This window comes from Ictidomys tridecemlineatus, chromosome 12 (genome assembly GCF_052094955.1).
Source record: "Ictidomys tridecemlineatus isolate mIctTri1 chromosome 12, mIctTri1.hap1, whole genome shotgun sequence".
NCBI classification, from domain to species: Eukaryota; Metazoa; Chordata; class Mammalia; order Rodentia; family Sciuridae; genus Ictidomys; species Ictidomys tridecemlineatus.
The window spans coordinates 43,888,636-43,907,443 of NC_135488.1; the positions used below are offsets into that span (position 1 = coordinate 43,888,636).

An 18,808-nucleotide genomic window follows, 5' to 3' on the forward strand; every position below is an offset into this window, starting at 1 on the left:
CATCTTGAGGAATAAAATTCTTTTTTGCAAAGCATACTCTGGAGGGAAAAAATAGTTAAAATACTTATTAATGTTTGCAATTTACAACATGGATAGGATATACCCTTCCTTCAGGCTTATAAAAAAATCACTTCAGGCCTTGACATTGATCTCAAGACCCGAGAAGATGCCTAAAACCATGGTTAGTACTAAACACTATATGTCCTGTTTTTTTTTTTCCTAAACATATGTAAGTTTAATATTATTCCATCTAAACTAAGCACTTATCATGCTTGGTGTCCATGATGGAGCTACATCAGCAAAAGTAGCAGGCATTTCTTCTTCCTTCTTCACAATTTCACAGAAGGTTTGTTCTGACTGTAGATCTTAGCAATCTGTTTATGACTTTTTTTGTTTTCTAAGTTGAATACTTTCACCCTTTTACCTAAAGGAGGCACTTTACAGGTTCCCTTTGGTGTCTAAATTGCTAGTCTCGCTACTCTTGGGCTTTGGCACCAGAAGTAAGTAAAATAAGGGTTACTTGAACACAAACACTGCAGTACTGTGGCAGTATATCTGATAACCAAGATGGCAACTGCTCACAGTTGGGCAGCATGTATGGTGTGGATTCACATCCCAGATGAGATAAACTGAGGTAGTGCAGAATTTCATCACACTACTCAAAATGATATGCATTTAAAACTTATTGTTTATTTCTGGAATTTTCCATGTAATAACACTATTCGGAATGATATAAATCTGAAACTATGAGTTGTTTGTTTCTAAAATTCTCCACGTAATATTTCTAGATCTAGGTTGGCCAAGAGTAACTGATGCTCTACAAAGTAACACTTCAAAAGGAAAGAGTGCTGCTATATTCCATTTTGTGTAGCTCAGTCTCAAACTCTTATCTAAACTGAGAATAACTTTTTGATGTGATAGATGGACTACCCAAACCTGTCTCAAGTTCATTTAATGAAATTGAAGGCACATGAAGTACCTTAGCCCAGTGTCATCAATGTGCTCTGTGGCCTGGTCCCTGTGGGTATGCATACATGTCACTGGGTACATGTTTTCCTTCAGTAATTCGTTCCATTCGGCTGAGGCACAGGCCTGGCTCACAGACTGCATCTTCTGGCCATGTTGGTCTGAGATGTCAGAGACAAGCGTGTTTTCTCTGGGTCACCATCAAAGTGCCTTCATCATGCCATCTGTTGGGAATTAATAAAATTTTGACAGTATACCAAGTGGCAACTGCTGCTCAAAATAACATGGTAGCTAAAGGTAAGAACTTATAGATGTCCAACAGTAATGTAAGAGGCAATATAAATATAGCACATTTATTATTCAGATGCCCAAGTCTGTGTGTTACTGAAAATCTAACTTTGGTGGATACATACCTCTGCATAATATGAAAATCAATTTGTAGGACAATGATTGACATTAGATTTGTTTTTTGGGGTTTTTTTTGTTTGTTTTGTTTTAGGTTTGGGTTGTCTTGGGAAGGCAGTGTTCAATATCTCAGAGCATATGTTATCTTTAAATTACAAGGTTCTATTTACATGTTGAAAATTAATGGGTCTATTAAATGTGTACTCCTCTAATCAGATTGTTGTTAGCTTCTTGAGATATATGCATTTTTTTAAAAGAGATAGAGTGAGAGGGAGAATTTTTTTAATATTTATTTTTTAGTGTTCGGCGGACACAACATCTTAGTTTGTATGTGGTGCTGAGGATTGAACCGAGGCCGCACGCATGACAGGCGAGTACGCTACCACTTGAGCCACATCCCCAGCCCGATATATGTATTTGGAACTAACAGAATTGAAGTTTTTTAATACTCTAAAATTCTTAACTTCCATGAGTTCCACCCATCATGACCCCGTTTATTATGAATGAGAGTGATTTGACACATCAATATAAAAATTGGAATTTATAGGACTGCTCTATTTCTTATGATATATTATTTTCTCCATGATGGATTAATCAAATGTTTACATGTAATTTTATATTTAAACTTATGCAAAAATTTTCACAGAAACTGAGGAAGATTTCCTTTATCAGTGTACTTATACAAAAGTTTGGTTTGGCAAGCAGAGCTAAACTATAATTGGATGTAAAGAATCTCATTTAAATTAGAGATTTAGTTACCAGTCATATTTATGACTCAACAGGAGTCAATGAAGGAGAAAAAATTTGAATATTTATTTTGTCCCTGAGTTAAAAAATTAAGAAAAGTCACCGCTCCTGTCTCTTTCACTCCATCTGCCTGGTATCTCCTGGAGCAGTGTTTCTAGCGTTCTGCAGTATGAGGATGCAGATTCCCAGGAAGCCTCTGTAACATCCTGCACAGACTTGAAGTAGGTTTTGAGCTGCTCAAAATGATCCACGTGCTATGCAGATTTAAAATGTGATTATCCACTTTCTGGGTAGTTAACTCTAGACTCAGAAGAAAAGGTAAGAGAACTGAACCAAAGTATATCAACTCTGCTTAGAGGTAGGTAGAAAAATTTTTAATTGAAAAATGGCAGAAAATTAGAAGAAAAAAAAAGATTTTTAAAAAGATACACCTGTGTAACATTACAGAAACACACACACACACACACACACACACACACACACAAACCCCCCCAAAACAAAAACGAGGTTATGTTCCTTGAGCTGGTTTGAGGGCCTCAGCTAGATGTAAAGTGGATGACATCAGGAATTCTGAAAGAAAGTGTCCTTTACCAGGAACAAAGAGTCATGGTGACTGCCACACAGCCAAATGGAATTCCTGCTTTCTTTGGAAAGAAATGGAAAAAAGGGCTTGGTTGAAAAGTGGGTTAGAAAGTAGCAATGAGCTATACACATACTTTGTTCTAAAAATGAAGAAAACATAAAATGAAAATGGGGGTCATCAGCCTGGTTCTGGGTCCTAAGCTTTCAGGGAGAAAAGCAAAGCCTGCCCACTTCATGGCTGCCTGCGTGTGCCACATCCCACAGATTCAACCAACTCTGGGTAGAAAATATTAAAAAAAAAAAATCTGTATTGAACCAGTAGATTTTGTCACTATACCTTAAAAACAATACAGTATAACAACAATTGGTGCAGTATTTACATTGTATGAGGTCTGTAAGTAAGCTGGAGATGGCTTAAAGCATACAGGAGAATGCGTGCAGGTTTGTATACAAACACTTTGCCATTAATTATAAGGTACTTGAACATTGGCAGATTTTGGCATTCTCAGGGTGCCCTGAAACCCACAATTGAAGAGTGTTCTAGCCCCAGCCTGATAATGTGAGCAGCTACTTCATTTGGACAAAATCATCTTTTCAAACACTCTTTAAAGAATAAATTCCAATGCATGCTCAGAATTACCCAAAATATTAGTTCTCGTCATTGATTATGAAAGCCAGTTTTAACATCAACATGATTCGTGGGCAGGCAGTACAAAATTTGCTCAGTAACTGTGTTTCTCTATCCTCTTTATGTGCACAAACACCCAACGTCTTGGTAAGATGGCAACCCCTCATATTAGCAAAAGTTGAAATTTCATCCATCCACAGACACAAGACACATACTTTACAGATTTTGGTGCTGATTCTAGCTTCGTGGCTGGCATAACTATTCTCAACAGTCACCCCTTAGCTTTATATAGAGAGCATTAAGCCCTGACTTTTCACTATCTATAGATAGTTCAAAAATTTTGTTACAACACACAGAGAAAACCTATCCAAATGCTACAGACATGTTGGAACTTTGGATCAGGCATTGTTTGAACTAAGGGAGTCATTTACAAAGGACTGGGGCTGTTTCTACACTCTAGAAGTTAAGTGGTGTGGTATTGACAAGGGCTCATGTCCATATTATCTCCTTTCAGAGGCTAAAATTCAAAAACTACCCACCCTAAAAATAAAAAGTTAGAGAAAAAGCTGAAGTCAAATTTATTTTTATTGCCTTTCCCATTCAATGAATAAAAATAATTAAACAGATAATAATTAAGATAAAATTACTCCAGTACTCTTTTCCAGAAATCTATACAATATCGTTCAAACTCTTTATTTGACTTTTACTTTTTTTCATGTTTTCTCCTTCATTCCAGAAAATTAAACTCAAGTATAATGTTCATGAACATAGAAACCAGGACATTTATTTTTAAAGGTCATTTTAAATTTCTACCTTCTTTTGCAGATTTCAAAAATTAAGTATTCTGAAAATTCACCCTTGGCATTCTCAAAAATACACATCACATCTCTTGATGAGTTACATTTCTATAATAAAAATTCTGCATCCTTTCAAATTTCTTTTCAGTAGAAGGAATGTATATTTGATATTAATATTTTCATTTAAAATTCAGATTTTTGGCACAGAGTCCTAGGCTTGTGGCTTTCCGATTGCCTTGTCCATTGCTTTCCACTGACCAGCCTAGGTTTGCTGGGAAAGACTTGTGCTCTTACAAACTTGACCCTTCTGTACCCTCCTCCCTGTCTCATGTAAGCCCCCTGCAGTATTCCCAGATTTTAGAACATAAGAAACAAGGAAAGAAGTTTTCTCCATGTTGATGGGGGTGGAGGAGGGGCTGCAGAAGGGCTGCTGAGGACTGTCTCTTTCTGTTTAATTTAGTGATGTTCCTCCCCCTGTCATACTTTGGCTACTTGTACCCTTTGCTGGGTGTGGAAAGTTTCTAATCTGAAACCAAGAAAGTATATGAATGGCTTCATTTAATATCTAAGCCCAGAAATGTAGAGTCTTGTCACAGGTAAATTTTAAAGAGGGATTATTCAGGGGAAAAAAAAAAACTGACAATTCAATAAAATCTGCAGTTTAAGAGACAGAGATTTAAATATTCCTTAATGATCACATTCCACTTCCTTTTGCCCTACTTCTAAAAAGTACTCCAATGAGTAGAATCCAATTGTATATGAAGAATTTGAGTCATTGCATTACTGAAAGTGAAGAGGTAAATTATAGATTAGTGCAAAAAAGGAAAAATAAAAAATAGGATGCCCACATTCTCCAAAGTGCTTCCTGAACAAAAGTCAAAGCCTGGAATCTTACCAATCTATGAAACATTAGAATACTGTTTTTATAAACATTCATCTTTGTCTCCTTGACCTGGACTCCAAATTCTAGAATGTTCTATAGGAAAATTCTATTAAAGCAGGTGGCCATAGATGGATGTGAAAGGAATCATCTTCATCCTCCTCCCAGTATTGCACAATGTAAAACTCACCACCTAAAGATAAGCAGGTGCTACCCTATCTCCTTACCATTGGCCACAGGAGCGCTTCCAGGGTGGGGCTTCTAAACAGCTGCCACCAAATCCACCAAATACAACAGGCTGATTTTGTCCCTGGCAGAATTTCTCTTTGCACCATCAAAAATATCAAAAAAGAAGGGTACCTGGAACTTATATGCCACCCCCAAACACATGGTACACAGATGAACAATTAAGAACAGTAACTCTGATTGTTTCACAAGAGTGTGGGGTAGAGACTAGACCACACTTGATTGTGTTCCCAATTCATGAGTCATGAGATGCCTCAGTTTGGGGCTTTGCTCCTCCTTTACCAACAGGTCCAACAGCTTCGCTCTCAGCACAGGGAGAGGCCTCTACCTGAGCTTAGGATTCACCCTTTAGAAACTGACCACTAACCCTCAGAAAGATGCTCTAGGAACTTTTAGTGCCGTTCACTTAAAAACTGACCCACTACGGACATATATATATATTTTTTTCATAAATAAAATTTGAGGCATACATGTAATATATTAAAATTTCCACCAACAAGGGTGTGTTAAAATTTCCAAGTTCTGTTGTTCAAGTTCGATTTTTAAAGGCACACTTTTTTTTTTTTCCTTCAGTCTAGTCTTGCATCTCGAGTACAATTTGCAAGCCACAAGTCACAGAAGAGATTTTTGTGGGACTGAACTTTCTTTGATGTCCCCCTCCTTGGGATAAACATCCTTCCCATCAATCACTCTTGACTCTACCATCCAAAGACAGCATTCAGATGGAGGATTTGAAAGGGATTCCGCCTGGGCCATTTCCATCAGGGCTTTTCACTCCCGAATCGGGCTTTCTGGTTTCCAGGTTCCGAGGCCCTGCGGACCAGCCTGGGAGGAGGCCTGGGTGGCACGTCTTCAGTCAAACTGTCTTCCCTGCCCCGGCCGAAGCCGTCCTTGGAGAGGAGGGGCTGGCGCAGGACGCCCGGCGTCTGGGTGCCCCCCTCTTTGCTGCGGGGTGCGGGCGACGGGCCGGGCTGCCCTCGGCCAGAATCTCCGTCCACCTCGTTCTTCCATTCCATCTTATAGGGCTGGCAGGCTTTCTTGGAGAACTGTTCCGGCAAGAAGCGCCTGGATCGGGGCTGCAAATTCAGCGCGGTGGTCCCGGTGTCCACGTCCGAGTCGCTGCTGTTGCCATCTGGCACAGAGCAAAAGGACAGCGTGAGCCGGCATTTCAGAGGGGTAGGGGGTGTCACAAGTGACCTCGGTACCTCAGTGGGTCGGGCAACTAATGCTCCCTGGGCCCCTGGGAGAAGGGGGGACGTCAGAAAGCTTAAGGTCCTATCTGGGTCACCTGAGCGCACTCCTGTCCACTAGGCTCATTCTGCCAGGCGTGGCATCATCATAAGCATTTTAATATGCACCACTCTGTTAATCCCCATGCTCACCCAGTTTACAAATGGAGTAACTGGGTTAACAGAAAGCACTGGAGCTGGAATTCCAGCTAAGGTCCTCTGGCCAGTGGTGATGATGTGCTCCCAGGCACCCTAGGGATGGCCCCTCTGGGCTCAATCCCCCCACTGGCAGTTAGCAGTCTGATCGCCACCTGCTGGTATGAAGATCTTTCCCTCCTTCTAGGATCTCAGGCACAGTTCTGCTGGTTTCCTTTCCATTTCCATGAAGGACCCAATCATTGATATGCACTTTCTCAACTAATCCCAGGAGGCAGGATTAGGAGGAGATTCCTGTGCTAGAGTTTGGTGGGTAGGATGGTTGAGAGGATGAGCTGCTGGCTCTAAGCTGATTCTTAGGATCCTAGAACATCTTTGCAGGACACAGGGGTACCACAGCCCATGGACACACACAGTCCTGCGGCCTTGTCTTCCCCTACCCTCCCTTCTCATTTCTCACCTCGCCCTCCATTATCACCAGCAATCCTTAGACTTTCCTCTTCTTGGTTAATTAAACAAACAAGCAGGAAAAAAAAAAAAGAGCAAAGGGTTTTTAATTATTGTTACATCCCACACTTGAATAACACGGAATCCTAATCTACTTTTGGGATTCAAAGACAATAGCTTTTGGGGGGTCTACATAAAGATTACCATCAAATAAAGAGATATCAGACCTTGTGAGAAAGCTTTAACAACTGCAGTCAGAAGTAAAATATGCAGTTGCCTCTATGAAAATATATTAGAATTATTGTAAAACTAAACACACATTTTCAGACCTGCAGCTTTCTATTGACCTGCTCAATAACTCCATAGTGACAATATTTGATATTACTATATCAAGGAATCATTATGGAAGATAAGTAATTGAAATATTTATAACTGATGCAAATCAAAAAGGCTAATAAAAGGTCACTGTTATTATTTTATACTTTAAAATGATGGAACTCATCTTTAATGAAGAAAAGCAGCAGGAAAATTTCTCTATTTTATAAGCATTAGTAAATGAATCTAAAGTATTTCTGCTCCAGTTATATTCATTACCTGCATTAGAAATATTCTTTTTCTTTTGTAGCTTTTCTGGAAGCTTTGTATTTTTGGGTAAGGATAAATATCTGGATGTTGAAGTGGAAGCCTGTAAGAAAAATAGAAAACCTTGTTTAGATTACATATATGGTATTTATTGTAATACTAGAAGTCGAAACTTTTATCGCAAAACTTGGTTTTAAAATAAAATCTTAATTCTTCATTCCAAAGTTACTTTTGAGGAGCTCTAAGTATTGTACTTTTAAGTAACCAGATTCCTTCCCAAACCATGCTAATAAAATAGAACTAATGGGACCATTTCTCATAAGATGAGAAAACCACTTATTCTTCTTAAAGAAAATCTACAGGAACACCTATTTATGAGATATTACCAGAAAGACTTAAAACCTATCCGTATGGGGAAGAAAGTATATAAAATGTGTGGCATTATTTAAGTTTTATTTACTTTAACAAATCTTGAAAATGATAGAACAAAAAATGTTCCAAAATCTCATTTATTGAACTTCTGAATGCTACAGTCTTCAGATTTCCTTCAGGTTGTGTAATTAACCTTTAATTGACATTACATTTTTTTGTGGAAAAAAAAAGATAAATCTCCTTATTCACACATAATCATTTTAATCTCTGGTGACCCAATATTGAATATTTATTATTAAAAATAAGACGTAATGCCTGTCATGTTAATAAATGATCAGAACATTTTAAAATGGCTTTCATATCTATTGGCAAGGACCCGAACCAACTGGACTGCTGCTGACTGCGCTGTGACCGCTCATGTCCCCAGCCTCTCCAGGCTTCCTGAAGTTCCCCAGTGAACGCATGGGCTTGCCCAGCTTCTGCCCCTTGCATCTAGGCCACCTGCCCCCAGAAAGCTCAAATACAGTCATGTTCCACATAATAACATTTTGGTCAAGTGTCGATCCCATCGGTGACACTGATCCTTAAGATTATATTGCCTAGTGACATTTTAGCCACCTTAGTTTGTGTAAGTACACTCTATGATGTTCTTGTACCAAAACTGCCGAACCACCAATGTCTCAGGAAAAAAATGCCCTTTGTTCTATGGCTTCAAATCATACCATTTTCCAGTCACAGAAGCCTGGCTTAGCCATTCTGATTAAAATTGAAAACTGACTGTCTAATCCCTGTATCATCTTATCTCTATGTATCTATCCATCATCACCTTTGAGCATAACAAATAATCTACTTTGATTCTATTCCTGGTGTTCTCCGCTAGGGTACTAGAAATCTTACAAGAATAAGAGTCTTTGTAAATTTTGTTCACTAATATATTCCCTGTGCCTATGCCTGTAACAGTGTCTTCATGTAATAGGTGTTCAAGAAACATTGGAAGAGACTTTATTATTGTCATTTTCTCTTTCTTTTCTCTCTCTCTCTCTCTCTCTCTCTCTCTCTCTCTCTCTCTCTCTCTCTCTCTTGAAAGGTCTCAATATGTTGCTCAGACTGGCCTTGAATCCCTGTGGATTCAACCCATCCTTCTGAGTAGCTGGGACCGCAGGTGCATGCCACTGCACATGGAGAAATATTTTTATAATTAATTTTGCCCCTGAATTCCTGGGAGTCAGTCCTCAGCAGTCATCCAATCAAAAGAGTCAACGACTCCATGGGCTGATTGGCTCCACCCCTGGAAGCCTTCTGCACACAGAGACACCATATCAATTACCCTGCGCTCTCGATTCAAGCTGTTGTCTTTCCTGATGCTTTCCCGCAAACTGTGCCTGCGGCGGATCAGAATCTCTTTGGCTTGTCTCTCGCTGGTGTCTGCTGTCAAGTTGTGTCTGTTGTACGACAAAGTCTGAAATGAAAACACACAAGTGACACTTTACCAAAAGACGGATGAAAATTTCAAAACGTTACCGCACTGGTGGGGATTTACACCTCAGTAACAACTTCCATGCAGACTGAACAAAACAAAATTAAAGTCCTGGAAGAATTCAGTCTTTCATAAAAGTCAGTGAAGAAAGCTTTTCATTGCAAAGTGTGATCTTTCAAAATTAGAAAAATGACTGAATTTGCGAAGAGCCCCTGTCTATCTTCGATTGCCTTGCATTAGCTCAGCCACCACCAAAGCTAGGGGGGAGAAAGATCATTTTCACACATTCTCTATTGGACAGGAATTACTGGTATAAAAACAAACTACCTTGAGCCACTTGGTGGTGCCATGTCCTTTCTATTAACTTCACAACTGATCCTTTATTCAACTAGGTTGTCACATTGAGAAGTTGTTAACACCACCAGGAATTGTCATGTTCCAGTTTGTGGAAGAGTGAAATTTCTAAACTAGGGATGTCCAAGTCATCTGTTTTTAGTTTCATAGGCTACACAGAAATATGTTTCTTGAAGTAAATCATAATTATTAAGGAAGTTCATTTCCTGGTAGAATTGACATGTACTTCATGAGAATATCCCTGTGTCCAGAACAATGTCAGGCCCCGTGGAGACATGCAAAGGTGACATGGAGTAAGACTAATCTTGTCTGCTGCATTGAGGTGCTTACAAACTAGTTGGGCATCTAAGTGTAGCAAAAAAAGAAAAAAATATATAAAATTAAGTGCCCAAATCACTGACACCTAGTTCTATCTCATCGAAGGGCAGGACTGGGAATAATATGGTGTTTTTTCCGGGGGGAAAAAACTTAATTTGATTCGAGGCTATGAATCAGGTGACAGGAATCAGGACATGTCCACATGGGAAGATCAAGAGGGTGGGAACCACACAGGCCAAGAGGAGGACTGAACCTGTCACTCCACACCCTCTGGGGTGCCTGGTAGAGCTTAAAAATAGAGACCCTAAGTTCTGAAAAAATATTGTACCCAAGAAGCCACGACTACTGTTTTGCGTCACTTTCAACAGGATAATGCTGCCGTAAAAGATGGTTTCACGGATGCACCTAGAACAAAGGCAGCCTTCAAGGAGGCCCTGACTAAGGAGCTGCAGGCATGGCCCCCAGAGGAATGAGGAAGACCCTTGGCAAGCCTGTGTGGCCCAGGTTCGACTCGCTGTGCCTTGGTTTATTTTTTCATCTGTGTAGTAGAGATGTTAGCAACACCTATCGATTGTTATGGGAATAAAGGGATTGACCAAAGCAAGGTGCTGAAGTGAGACTTGGCAAATTGTACCCGCTCTCTAAACATCACCAACATCATCAGCCCTCCCTCCAGTGGAACTGGGTGTCAGCAATGGAAACTCAGTGAGAGAAGCAACTTGAGAGATACAACAAAGGACGGGAACAAGAGCACCTCACGGGTAACAAGGAGGATCCAATACATTTAGAAATCCAAGGGATAACGCTGTTTCCTTAAAAAAAAAAATCTATCAACTCATTGCTCCACACCTGTTCAGTGTGTATTTCTTATCTCCAAGACTCCAGTAGCAGAAGGCCTGAAAGCTTTAGCTACGTGTCCCAGAGGATGGTGGGACCCGGACCAGATCGGGGTGCAGTGAACGGGATCTGAGATAAGAGGAGATGCCCAGCCTGGGACCCACTGAGGCAGACGTAAGAAATTAAGGGACATTTTTAGCCAAACACAAGTAGATAAATAAATAAATGATCTCACTCTCTGACGGATTTGATACAGATTCCTGGATAATATTTCTCGAATTTCATCCATTTCACCAGGCGTGAGCTTCCTTATTTTTTCTTCACGGAAATCACTGTGAACATTTGGAAAAAGAATATTCCGTCTTTCAACAGATATCAGCATCACTCATTTTCTTCCTTAGAGATATAACACCATGCTTCTAAAGAAGAATCTTAAAGAATAACACTTGGGAATATTCAACTTTGAAAATAATCTAAAATTCTAAAAGTTTTTAGTGCCCAAAACATTCATGACAAGTTCAAATGTGTGCAAGTTTTCAGTCTATTCATGCAATTATATTTTAAGAAAGAAAATCTATAATGGTTTGTAATGCTGTCATTTTATGATTTCTATCACTCTATAAAGTAATACCAGAATTGGTTTTTCCAACAGAAATCTAATAAACTGTATTTTTCTAAGGCTTCATATTTCAAATAGCTCACTATAAATATTTGTGAACATGCTGTTTATAGTATGTATGTAAATACAATCAATTCTCATTATTTGAGGATTCCATATTTGCGAATTCTCCTAACTCACTAAAGTTTACCTGTAAACTTAATACCAATATTTTGTAGAGAGGCAGAATTTGAGACCCTCCACACATTTTCAGATGATGTTGAACAAGGTAACATTCTGTTTCTTCACTTCTTCTTCTTGTATTGTAAATAATGCTCCCATTACAGTCTGTTTGGCTACGTTTTGTCACTAAGTAACACTTGTATGCTGCTTAATGGTGATTTCACTAATTAAACACTTGTATGCTGCTTAATGGTGATTTCACTAATTAAACTGTCATATGAAGTGCTACCTAGTGTTCCTAAACACGAAAAGGCAGTGATGATTACCTTTGGAAAAAATCTTTAAATGAGATTTATTCACACCTGAGTTATACTCCAGTTTCTATGAGTTAAGTATTAATGAATTAACAATAGATATTAAACAAGGTATCTTTATACGTAAAGGCACACAAAACAAAGTTTTGTGTTAATTTTCTGATAACAGTTGTGACTTTTTCTGGTGATGGGTAAAGGACTCTGGAAGTAACACCCTTTAGTGGGGTAAGAACTCCTCCTCCTTGTTAGGTCCTGAATTCCAATCTTACTTTCTAAGGCCAACTACTCTTGCAAACCTGTATTTACCTCTGAGACTTTCAGACACCTTCCCTATAATTAAAAGATAACCTCAGAAGGAAAATGCCCCCAAATGCCAGTTCCATCTTTTTGGATTTCTCTTGGTCTCTTGACTGAGAGATTGCTCACCACAGTGGTACTCTCCAGCTTCCAAGAAAATTTTAAAAATACATCTTGTCCTTTTTTCTAGTTGCTCTTAGATGATTATTTGATCCATCGATACACCATCCATGATTGCCAAAAATGCTATTTCTTTTTACCTCCCTGATTGAGTCTATTTTCCTTTAGAGAAAATATTTTGGGAGAAGTAGAAGGGTCAGTATGGCACCCATTTATCTGTCCCATTATGCAACAGGCCATACATTTTTCTACCTATTCTCTAATTTTAATCCTCACCATTACCCTACTGATTACCAATTTCAAAATGAACTATTCTCAGAAAGGAAAACTGAGATGCCCCTCATCTGAGATCACAAAAATCATGGCTCTTTTATAAAGCTGTTTTACTGAGTTCCTTGCTGTAACTGTAAATGGAATAGTGTTTAAGAAAGATCATAAAAGCCAGGCACAGTGGAGCGTTGCTGTAATCCCAGCAGCTCCAGAGGCCAAGGCAGGAGGATAACAAGTTCAATGCCAGTCTCAGCAACCTAGCAAGATGCTAAGCAATTCAATGAGACCCTGTCTCTAAATAAAATACAAAAAAAAAAAATGGCTGGGGATATGCCTCAGTGGTTAAGTGCCCCTGAGTTCAATCCTCAGTACAAAATAAATTAATAAATAAAAATACCTAAACATGTAAAGCTAGAAGGGTCCTTAAAGATCCAATCTAAACCCAATTCTATTTTTTTTTTTTTTTGAAGAATCTCAAGCTCAAGAGACCAGCTCAAGATCACAAAGCAAAATACTCACAGAGCTGAAGCTCTAAGTTAGGCATTCTACTGTTTGGCACCGGGTTGTTTCTGATGAAATGTAATACCATACTTCTGAGACCTCATGTTCACTCCTTTTTATTCTGAACCATGTAAACTCCCATAATTTATTTTTTGCTTTTTTGCATTCATGGGGGTTAAATATACTACTACACAACACCCCCAGCCCTTTCTATTTTGATTTCAAGACAGGTCTTGCTAATTTGTTGAAGCTGGCCTTAAACTTGTGATCCTCCTGTCTCAGCCTCCCAAGTTGCTGGGATTACAGGAGTGCATCATTGTGCCAGGTGTAAGCTCCCATAATTTTAAAGGAGGCTTAGAGACCTGGTAAAAATCATAATTTCTGTGGTTGGATATTATGTGGTCTTCTTCCTCTTTCACTTCAACTTCCTCATAGTTAGCTCTTAATTACATGAAATTTAGTTCAAATGAGTTTCAAGCTCATCTACATCAGAAGAAATCAGTGGGAACCTATAATTTCTATCACCTCTGTGATAGAAAAGGAATGATGTTGATAGGATGAAATAACCTCATTTGCCAAGTGTGACTGTATTCATGGTTCTGCTGGTGATGATTGAAAGGAAAGTCTCTTCTCCATGCTGGGTCTGAACTTCCTTGTTTTTAAAATTAGGGAGACAAACTAGATTAGTGGATCTCAACCCCACCTGAATATTAGAAACATCTGGAGAACTTTTAAATATACCTAGACCTGAGCTCAGCACCAGAGATTCTGATATAATTGGTTGGGAGTGGGACCCAGCCATCTTTATTATTTAAAGACTCCCAAGATGTCTCCAATGTGTTCAGAACCACTGCACCAAATGTCCACTATTATTCTTCCCAAACTTTCAACTATGATTGAGTAATCTATAATGAAATATCTATGTTAGTACACGCATATTTATAGTAGCAAATATAGCACAGATTAAAATAATTTCACTTTACAATTTGGGCTAAGGGGACTTTAATTTCCCAAAGCAAATGTAATAAAGGCATAAACATCCTGAACATGACAGCATTTCCTGGCTCATCAACTCTAAAGTAGGATAGCATAAAATATAGCCTAATGTAACTTAAAACATGACACATTTCTAGCTTTTACATTTTAATCAGAATCTCCTAGGAGATCTTACAGCATCCCAATGGAATGCAGGCCAGTTTTTAAAAAATAATGATTGGTTTCAAAAAAACTATCAAAGCATATTCAGTACTAGTAACTTTTATTCACAAAAACCATACTTACTTTAGGGATGCAAAAGAGGGGACAGTACTTATCATTCCAGTCTCTGCCATCTCAATAGCATGTTTTATTTCCAGCTTTTTATATAAGGACACAATGCTTGACTTGGGTTGGTTTTCCCGAATCAAAAGCTTCCGAAGGTATTTGTCATCAAATTTCTTAAACCTGTAAATAAAGAAAGTCAAATTTTCAATTAGTGAAAACTGCACTGACTGACAAAACAAACAAATTAAAAAACTCCCAGGTAAAAATCATTAGCCGCATTTAGCTAATCTGATCTTAATGTCTATTTTTATAGATGTATGCTGGTATATATGTGTGTATAAAACACATGTACTATACTCATGTGTATGTATGCACACAAATATCTACATAATACCTAAACTTGTACATGGATAGTTTTGTATATGACCAGAACATACAGACATATATCTACTACTCACTAAAGATTAAATATATGTGTATGTATATCTATACATATTTATCCCTTTAACATTCTCCTGCTTCCTCTTTCAGCAAATGTGTTATCCAGACTTGCTATTGCCACTTCCTCTGCTGTGATCATGGAGGAGTCACAAGCCAGGCTTTTTGCCTCCAACACTCCATGGAAGCTGCTGTCACAGAAGTCATCAGTGAACCCCACAGTGAAATCCAGTGGCCAGCTGGCAGTCTCATCCTTCCTGGCCTCACCTGCTCAACACATGGTTTCCATCTGGCTCCCAGTATACTACACCCCAGGTGCCTCCTACCTCCTTCTTGGCTTCTTCTGTTGGTTCCTTGCCTTCTTTCTGACTTCTCAAGGTAGGAATGTCCCTAGGGGTCCATCCTTGGTCTACTTCCCCTGGGCATCTTGCTCAGTTTCATGCCTTTTCACAAAAACACCTCTATATTCAAGACTCCATAATTCATCTCTCCAGCTCCAACCTCTTTCCCTAAACCCAGACGTGAACATTCCCCTGTTTACTGGTTAAGTAAGTGTTCAATTATAAAAAGATGGATAGGAAGGCTCTATAGAGAAAATCACCATTGAGGAGAGACTTGGAGGGTGTATGAATGAGTTCTTCAGGTATCTGGGGACAGACATCACTGGTTAAGGGTCTAACAGGCACCTCATACTTGACATGTTGAAACTGAACCCATCTCCCACAATCCTCCCAATCTTGGATAAGAGTAACTCCACTGGGTCCAAAACTGGTGTCATCTTTAATTCTTCTATGATATTCCATAGTATGGGCTTAATTGTGCCCAACCAAAAATTCATATGTTGAATTCCTAGTTTATCTGAATGTGATGGAATCTGGGGATAGGGTCTTTCCAACCACAATTAAGTTAAAGTGAAGTTACTAGGGTGGGCTCTAATCCAATACGACAGGTGTCCTTATAAGAAGAGGACATTTGGACATAGTTGCATGCAGAGGGAAGACAAGGTGAAGAGTCAGGGAGAACAACTTCATCTGCAAGTCAAGGAGATTCCTGGAGCAACCCTGTCCTCACAAGGCACCACCCCAGAACAGTAAGAAAACTCATTTCTGTTGTTGGAGCCACTTAACCATGTAGCAGGTGCAGGGCAATATTATTCCACATCCACGCAGGCAATAATTTCTGTTGATCTGCATCAAAATACTTAGAGAATCCAACAACCTCTCACCACTTCTAACGCCAGTACCACGGTCCAAGTCCTCTTTCACTGGACGCTCATACTGAATTATTTTACCTAATCGGTGTGATCGCCTCCTGGTCCTAGGGCCTATTCTCAACACAGAAGACAGGACGCTCCTGTTGGAATGTCAGTCAAACAGTATGACTTCTCACTTGAATAAAAGCACCATGGCCTAGGAGGCCTTCCAAAATCTGGGTGTGCACCTCTGAGCATTTATTACTTATCTTTCTAACAAGATAAGTAATTTCTTTATCTTATTTTCTATCTCTTGGCACTAGAATATAAGATCTATACACACGGGGACTTTTGTCTTCTCCTGTATCACCTGTACTTAGAATAGCGTCTGGCACACTATTGATGAGGTATAATAGGTCATTTGGTCCCAGTGTTTCCTTGTGTTCACATTCTCTGCCATCTTACCTGAAATGTCATCCTGCCATGGCTAGGTGACATGCCCTGCCTGCTTCCAGGTACTGGACTCAATAATATCATTCCTTTTGATGAATGGGCTGTTAGCACATGAGGAGGGAAGAGGAGCCTTCAGATGGGGCTTACACACTGAAGCCTGCATCCTGTGCTTCCACAGGCCTCACGGGAACATGTGTGCAGAGTGGCACAAAGGTGCGATCACATGAGTGAGCCAGAGTCAACCCACCCCTGTCACACCAGGCACGGGTAGCCAGGATCAGCTGACCATCAGCCAAACCCCTGCAGCCTGAGCAAGACCAGCCCAGATCAGCACAGCCCAAACCCAGACCAGCCGACTCACAGTCTTGTGACTCATGCACTGTAACAATAAGTGAAGGCCGTTTTGAGTAGATGTATTATGGCATGGTTTGTTGAGCAACATTATTAGGCCAGCATGTAAGTAAAGCAGCCTGCAATAAATGTTCGTTGAGAAAGAAATACATGTGTTACGGTGATCACCATAAACCCAAGGAGGTTTATAGGCACACCTGTGCCATGAAAGGAACAAATGTTAACCCCACGTTCTTGGCACTGGTCCTTTCTTCTAAATACTGGAGGGCTCTCAATAGGGAAAGGGAAGCCATCCTGAATGGGCTTTGGTACTGACTGGCCACCACACTGAAGAGAGCGTCCACTGTTTCCCAGTTTATTTTGAATTTCATGCTAGGCCCATGGAGCCAGGATTCCTGACAGCAGCACCGCATCTTGAACTTCTTTTATTGTTATTATTGTTTTAGCTTTTTCTCTGGAGATAAGCAAAAGGAAGGACAAACATTGAGGACAATGGCATTTGATCTATGCTGTGCAGAGATTGTGTATTTTCTCTCTCTCTCTCTTCATTTCTGCTTCTTTCATTTATCTGCCAAGTTATACATAGGTGTTCTCTTTCACCATCATGAGAGCCCTTTTGCTAAGTCTTAGTAATGTGTCCACTGAGTAACCCTTCCATTTCATTCCCAAAGGATCAAAGACCTCACGAACTCTCTGCCAGGACCACTAGAAATCCAAAGCATAAGGTCTTTGGAGGAAAAAGAAAGAAACCCAACATGCCTGGAACAATCACTTATTTGTGTATGTCCTTTTTAGTCAAATAAATAATTATATATTTTTTGAGAGACGAACTCTGAGCACAGTATTAAAAATAACCTGTTTTAGCACCCCCTCTCCCGTACCCACCTACTTCTTTGTCCTGCCTGAGACGCACAGGTATATATACGACAATCCAGAACATCATTTGAAATTTACCTGGGAATAATTGTGCAAGGAAATCTATAAATGCTTACAAAATTATTAAATGAGGTCTATTCACTGCTGAGAAAAGTGTTAGAGAAGGAGAAACTTTACTTTCCAGACAGGAGCCAGTTGGCTGGGCTGTCCTGGGCACTCACTGTCCATAGCCTGGCTGCCTGGGGATGTCTGCCTGGGATGACCTTGTGGACCCAGAGACAGTGTCTCTGCCCAAAAACAGGACACAGGGACTTCCTCTGGCATTCCTTTGCCTGAGTTCCAGCCCAAACCCTCACCATCACAGTGTCCATCTTTCCAGTGCCCAGCGGGCTGCTGACCTGATGCCTACTCATGTCTACTTGCTTCCCCCTCAGGCAGGCAGGAGTGGTGGGAACGGAGAGCCCAATCGTCACTTTTGGTGAGATCCTAACTGTTCTGGGTGACACCTCTCACTCACCTCCTCGGGAGATTACTGATAGGATTCTAGAGAAAGGGAAAAGAATGGTTGGGTAGAAGGGGGGACACTTGGTGGAAAAGAGGCAAGGTTACAAAAACAATAGAGCAGGGAGAGAGGAAAGTCAGGTTCTCTGGCTGGGCCCAAGCAAGGACCCATGTACGTGAGGATGGTCCCCCAGATGAGAAGCAGGCTCGGGTAGAGAGACGTGGGGCAGATGGGGCAAGTTTTCTGGTTCACCTCTGGCCTCTGAAGTCGTGAATGTTTCCCGGGAGAAATGGCTTTTTTCCTGCCTGTTTTTACAATGTAGATGGTAGTTTGCTTTATTTTATTACCCTGTGCTCCCCTGTGGCTAACGGGGCACTCTCCTCACACATAAACTATCTTTTATTTATGAACTAAGGCAAAGCCCAGG

General features: G+C 40.0%; 1 protein-coding gene across 3 annotated transcripts in view; it reads right to left on the reverse strand.

Moving 5' to 3' along the window:
* Nucleotides 1–3,895: 3,895 nt before the first annotated feature.
* The window catches only part of Slc9a2 (solute carrier family 9 member A2), an 85,180-nt gene continuing 70,267 nt past the window's right edge, over nt 3,896–18,808 (reverse strand). Inside the window, exons 8-13 of one of the 3 annotated variants that reach the window (XM_078028736.1) lie at nt 14,588–14,749; nt 11,259–11,355; nt 9,365–9,496; nt 7,678–7,768; nt 7,097–7,135; nt 3,896–6,383 (exon numbers count right to left, since the gene is read on the reverse strand). In XM_078028736.1, coding sequence (XP_077884862.1) covers nt 6,013–6,383; nt 7,097–7,135; nt 7,678–7,768; nt 9,365–9,496; nt 11,259–11,355; nt 14,588–14,749 — 892 coding nt within the window. In that variant the 3' untranslated portion in view covers nt 3,896–6,012. Of the gene's footprint in view, nt 6,384–7,096; nt 7,139–7,677; nt 7,769–9,364; nt 9,497–11,258; nt 11,356–14,587; nt 14,750–18,808 lie in introns of all 3 variants that reach the window. The other 2 variants (XM_040270828.2, XM_005338492.5) reach the window with 2 other exon arrangements.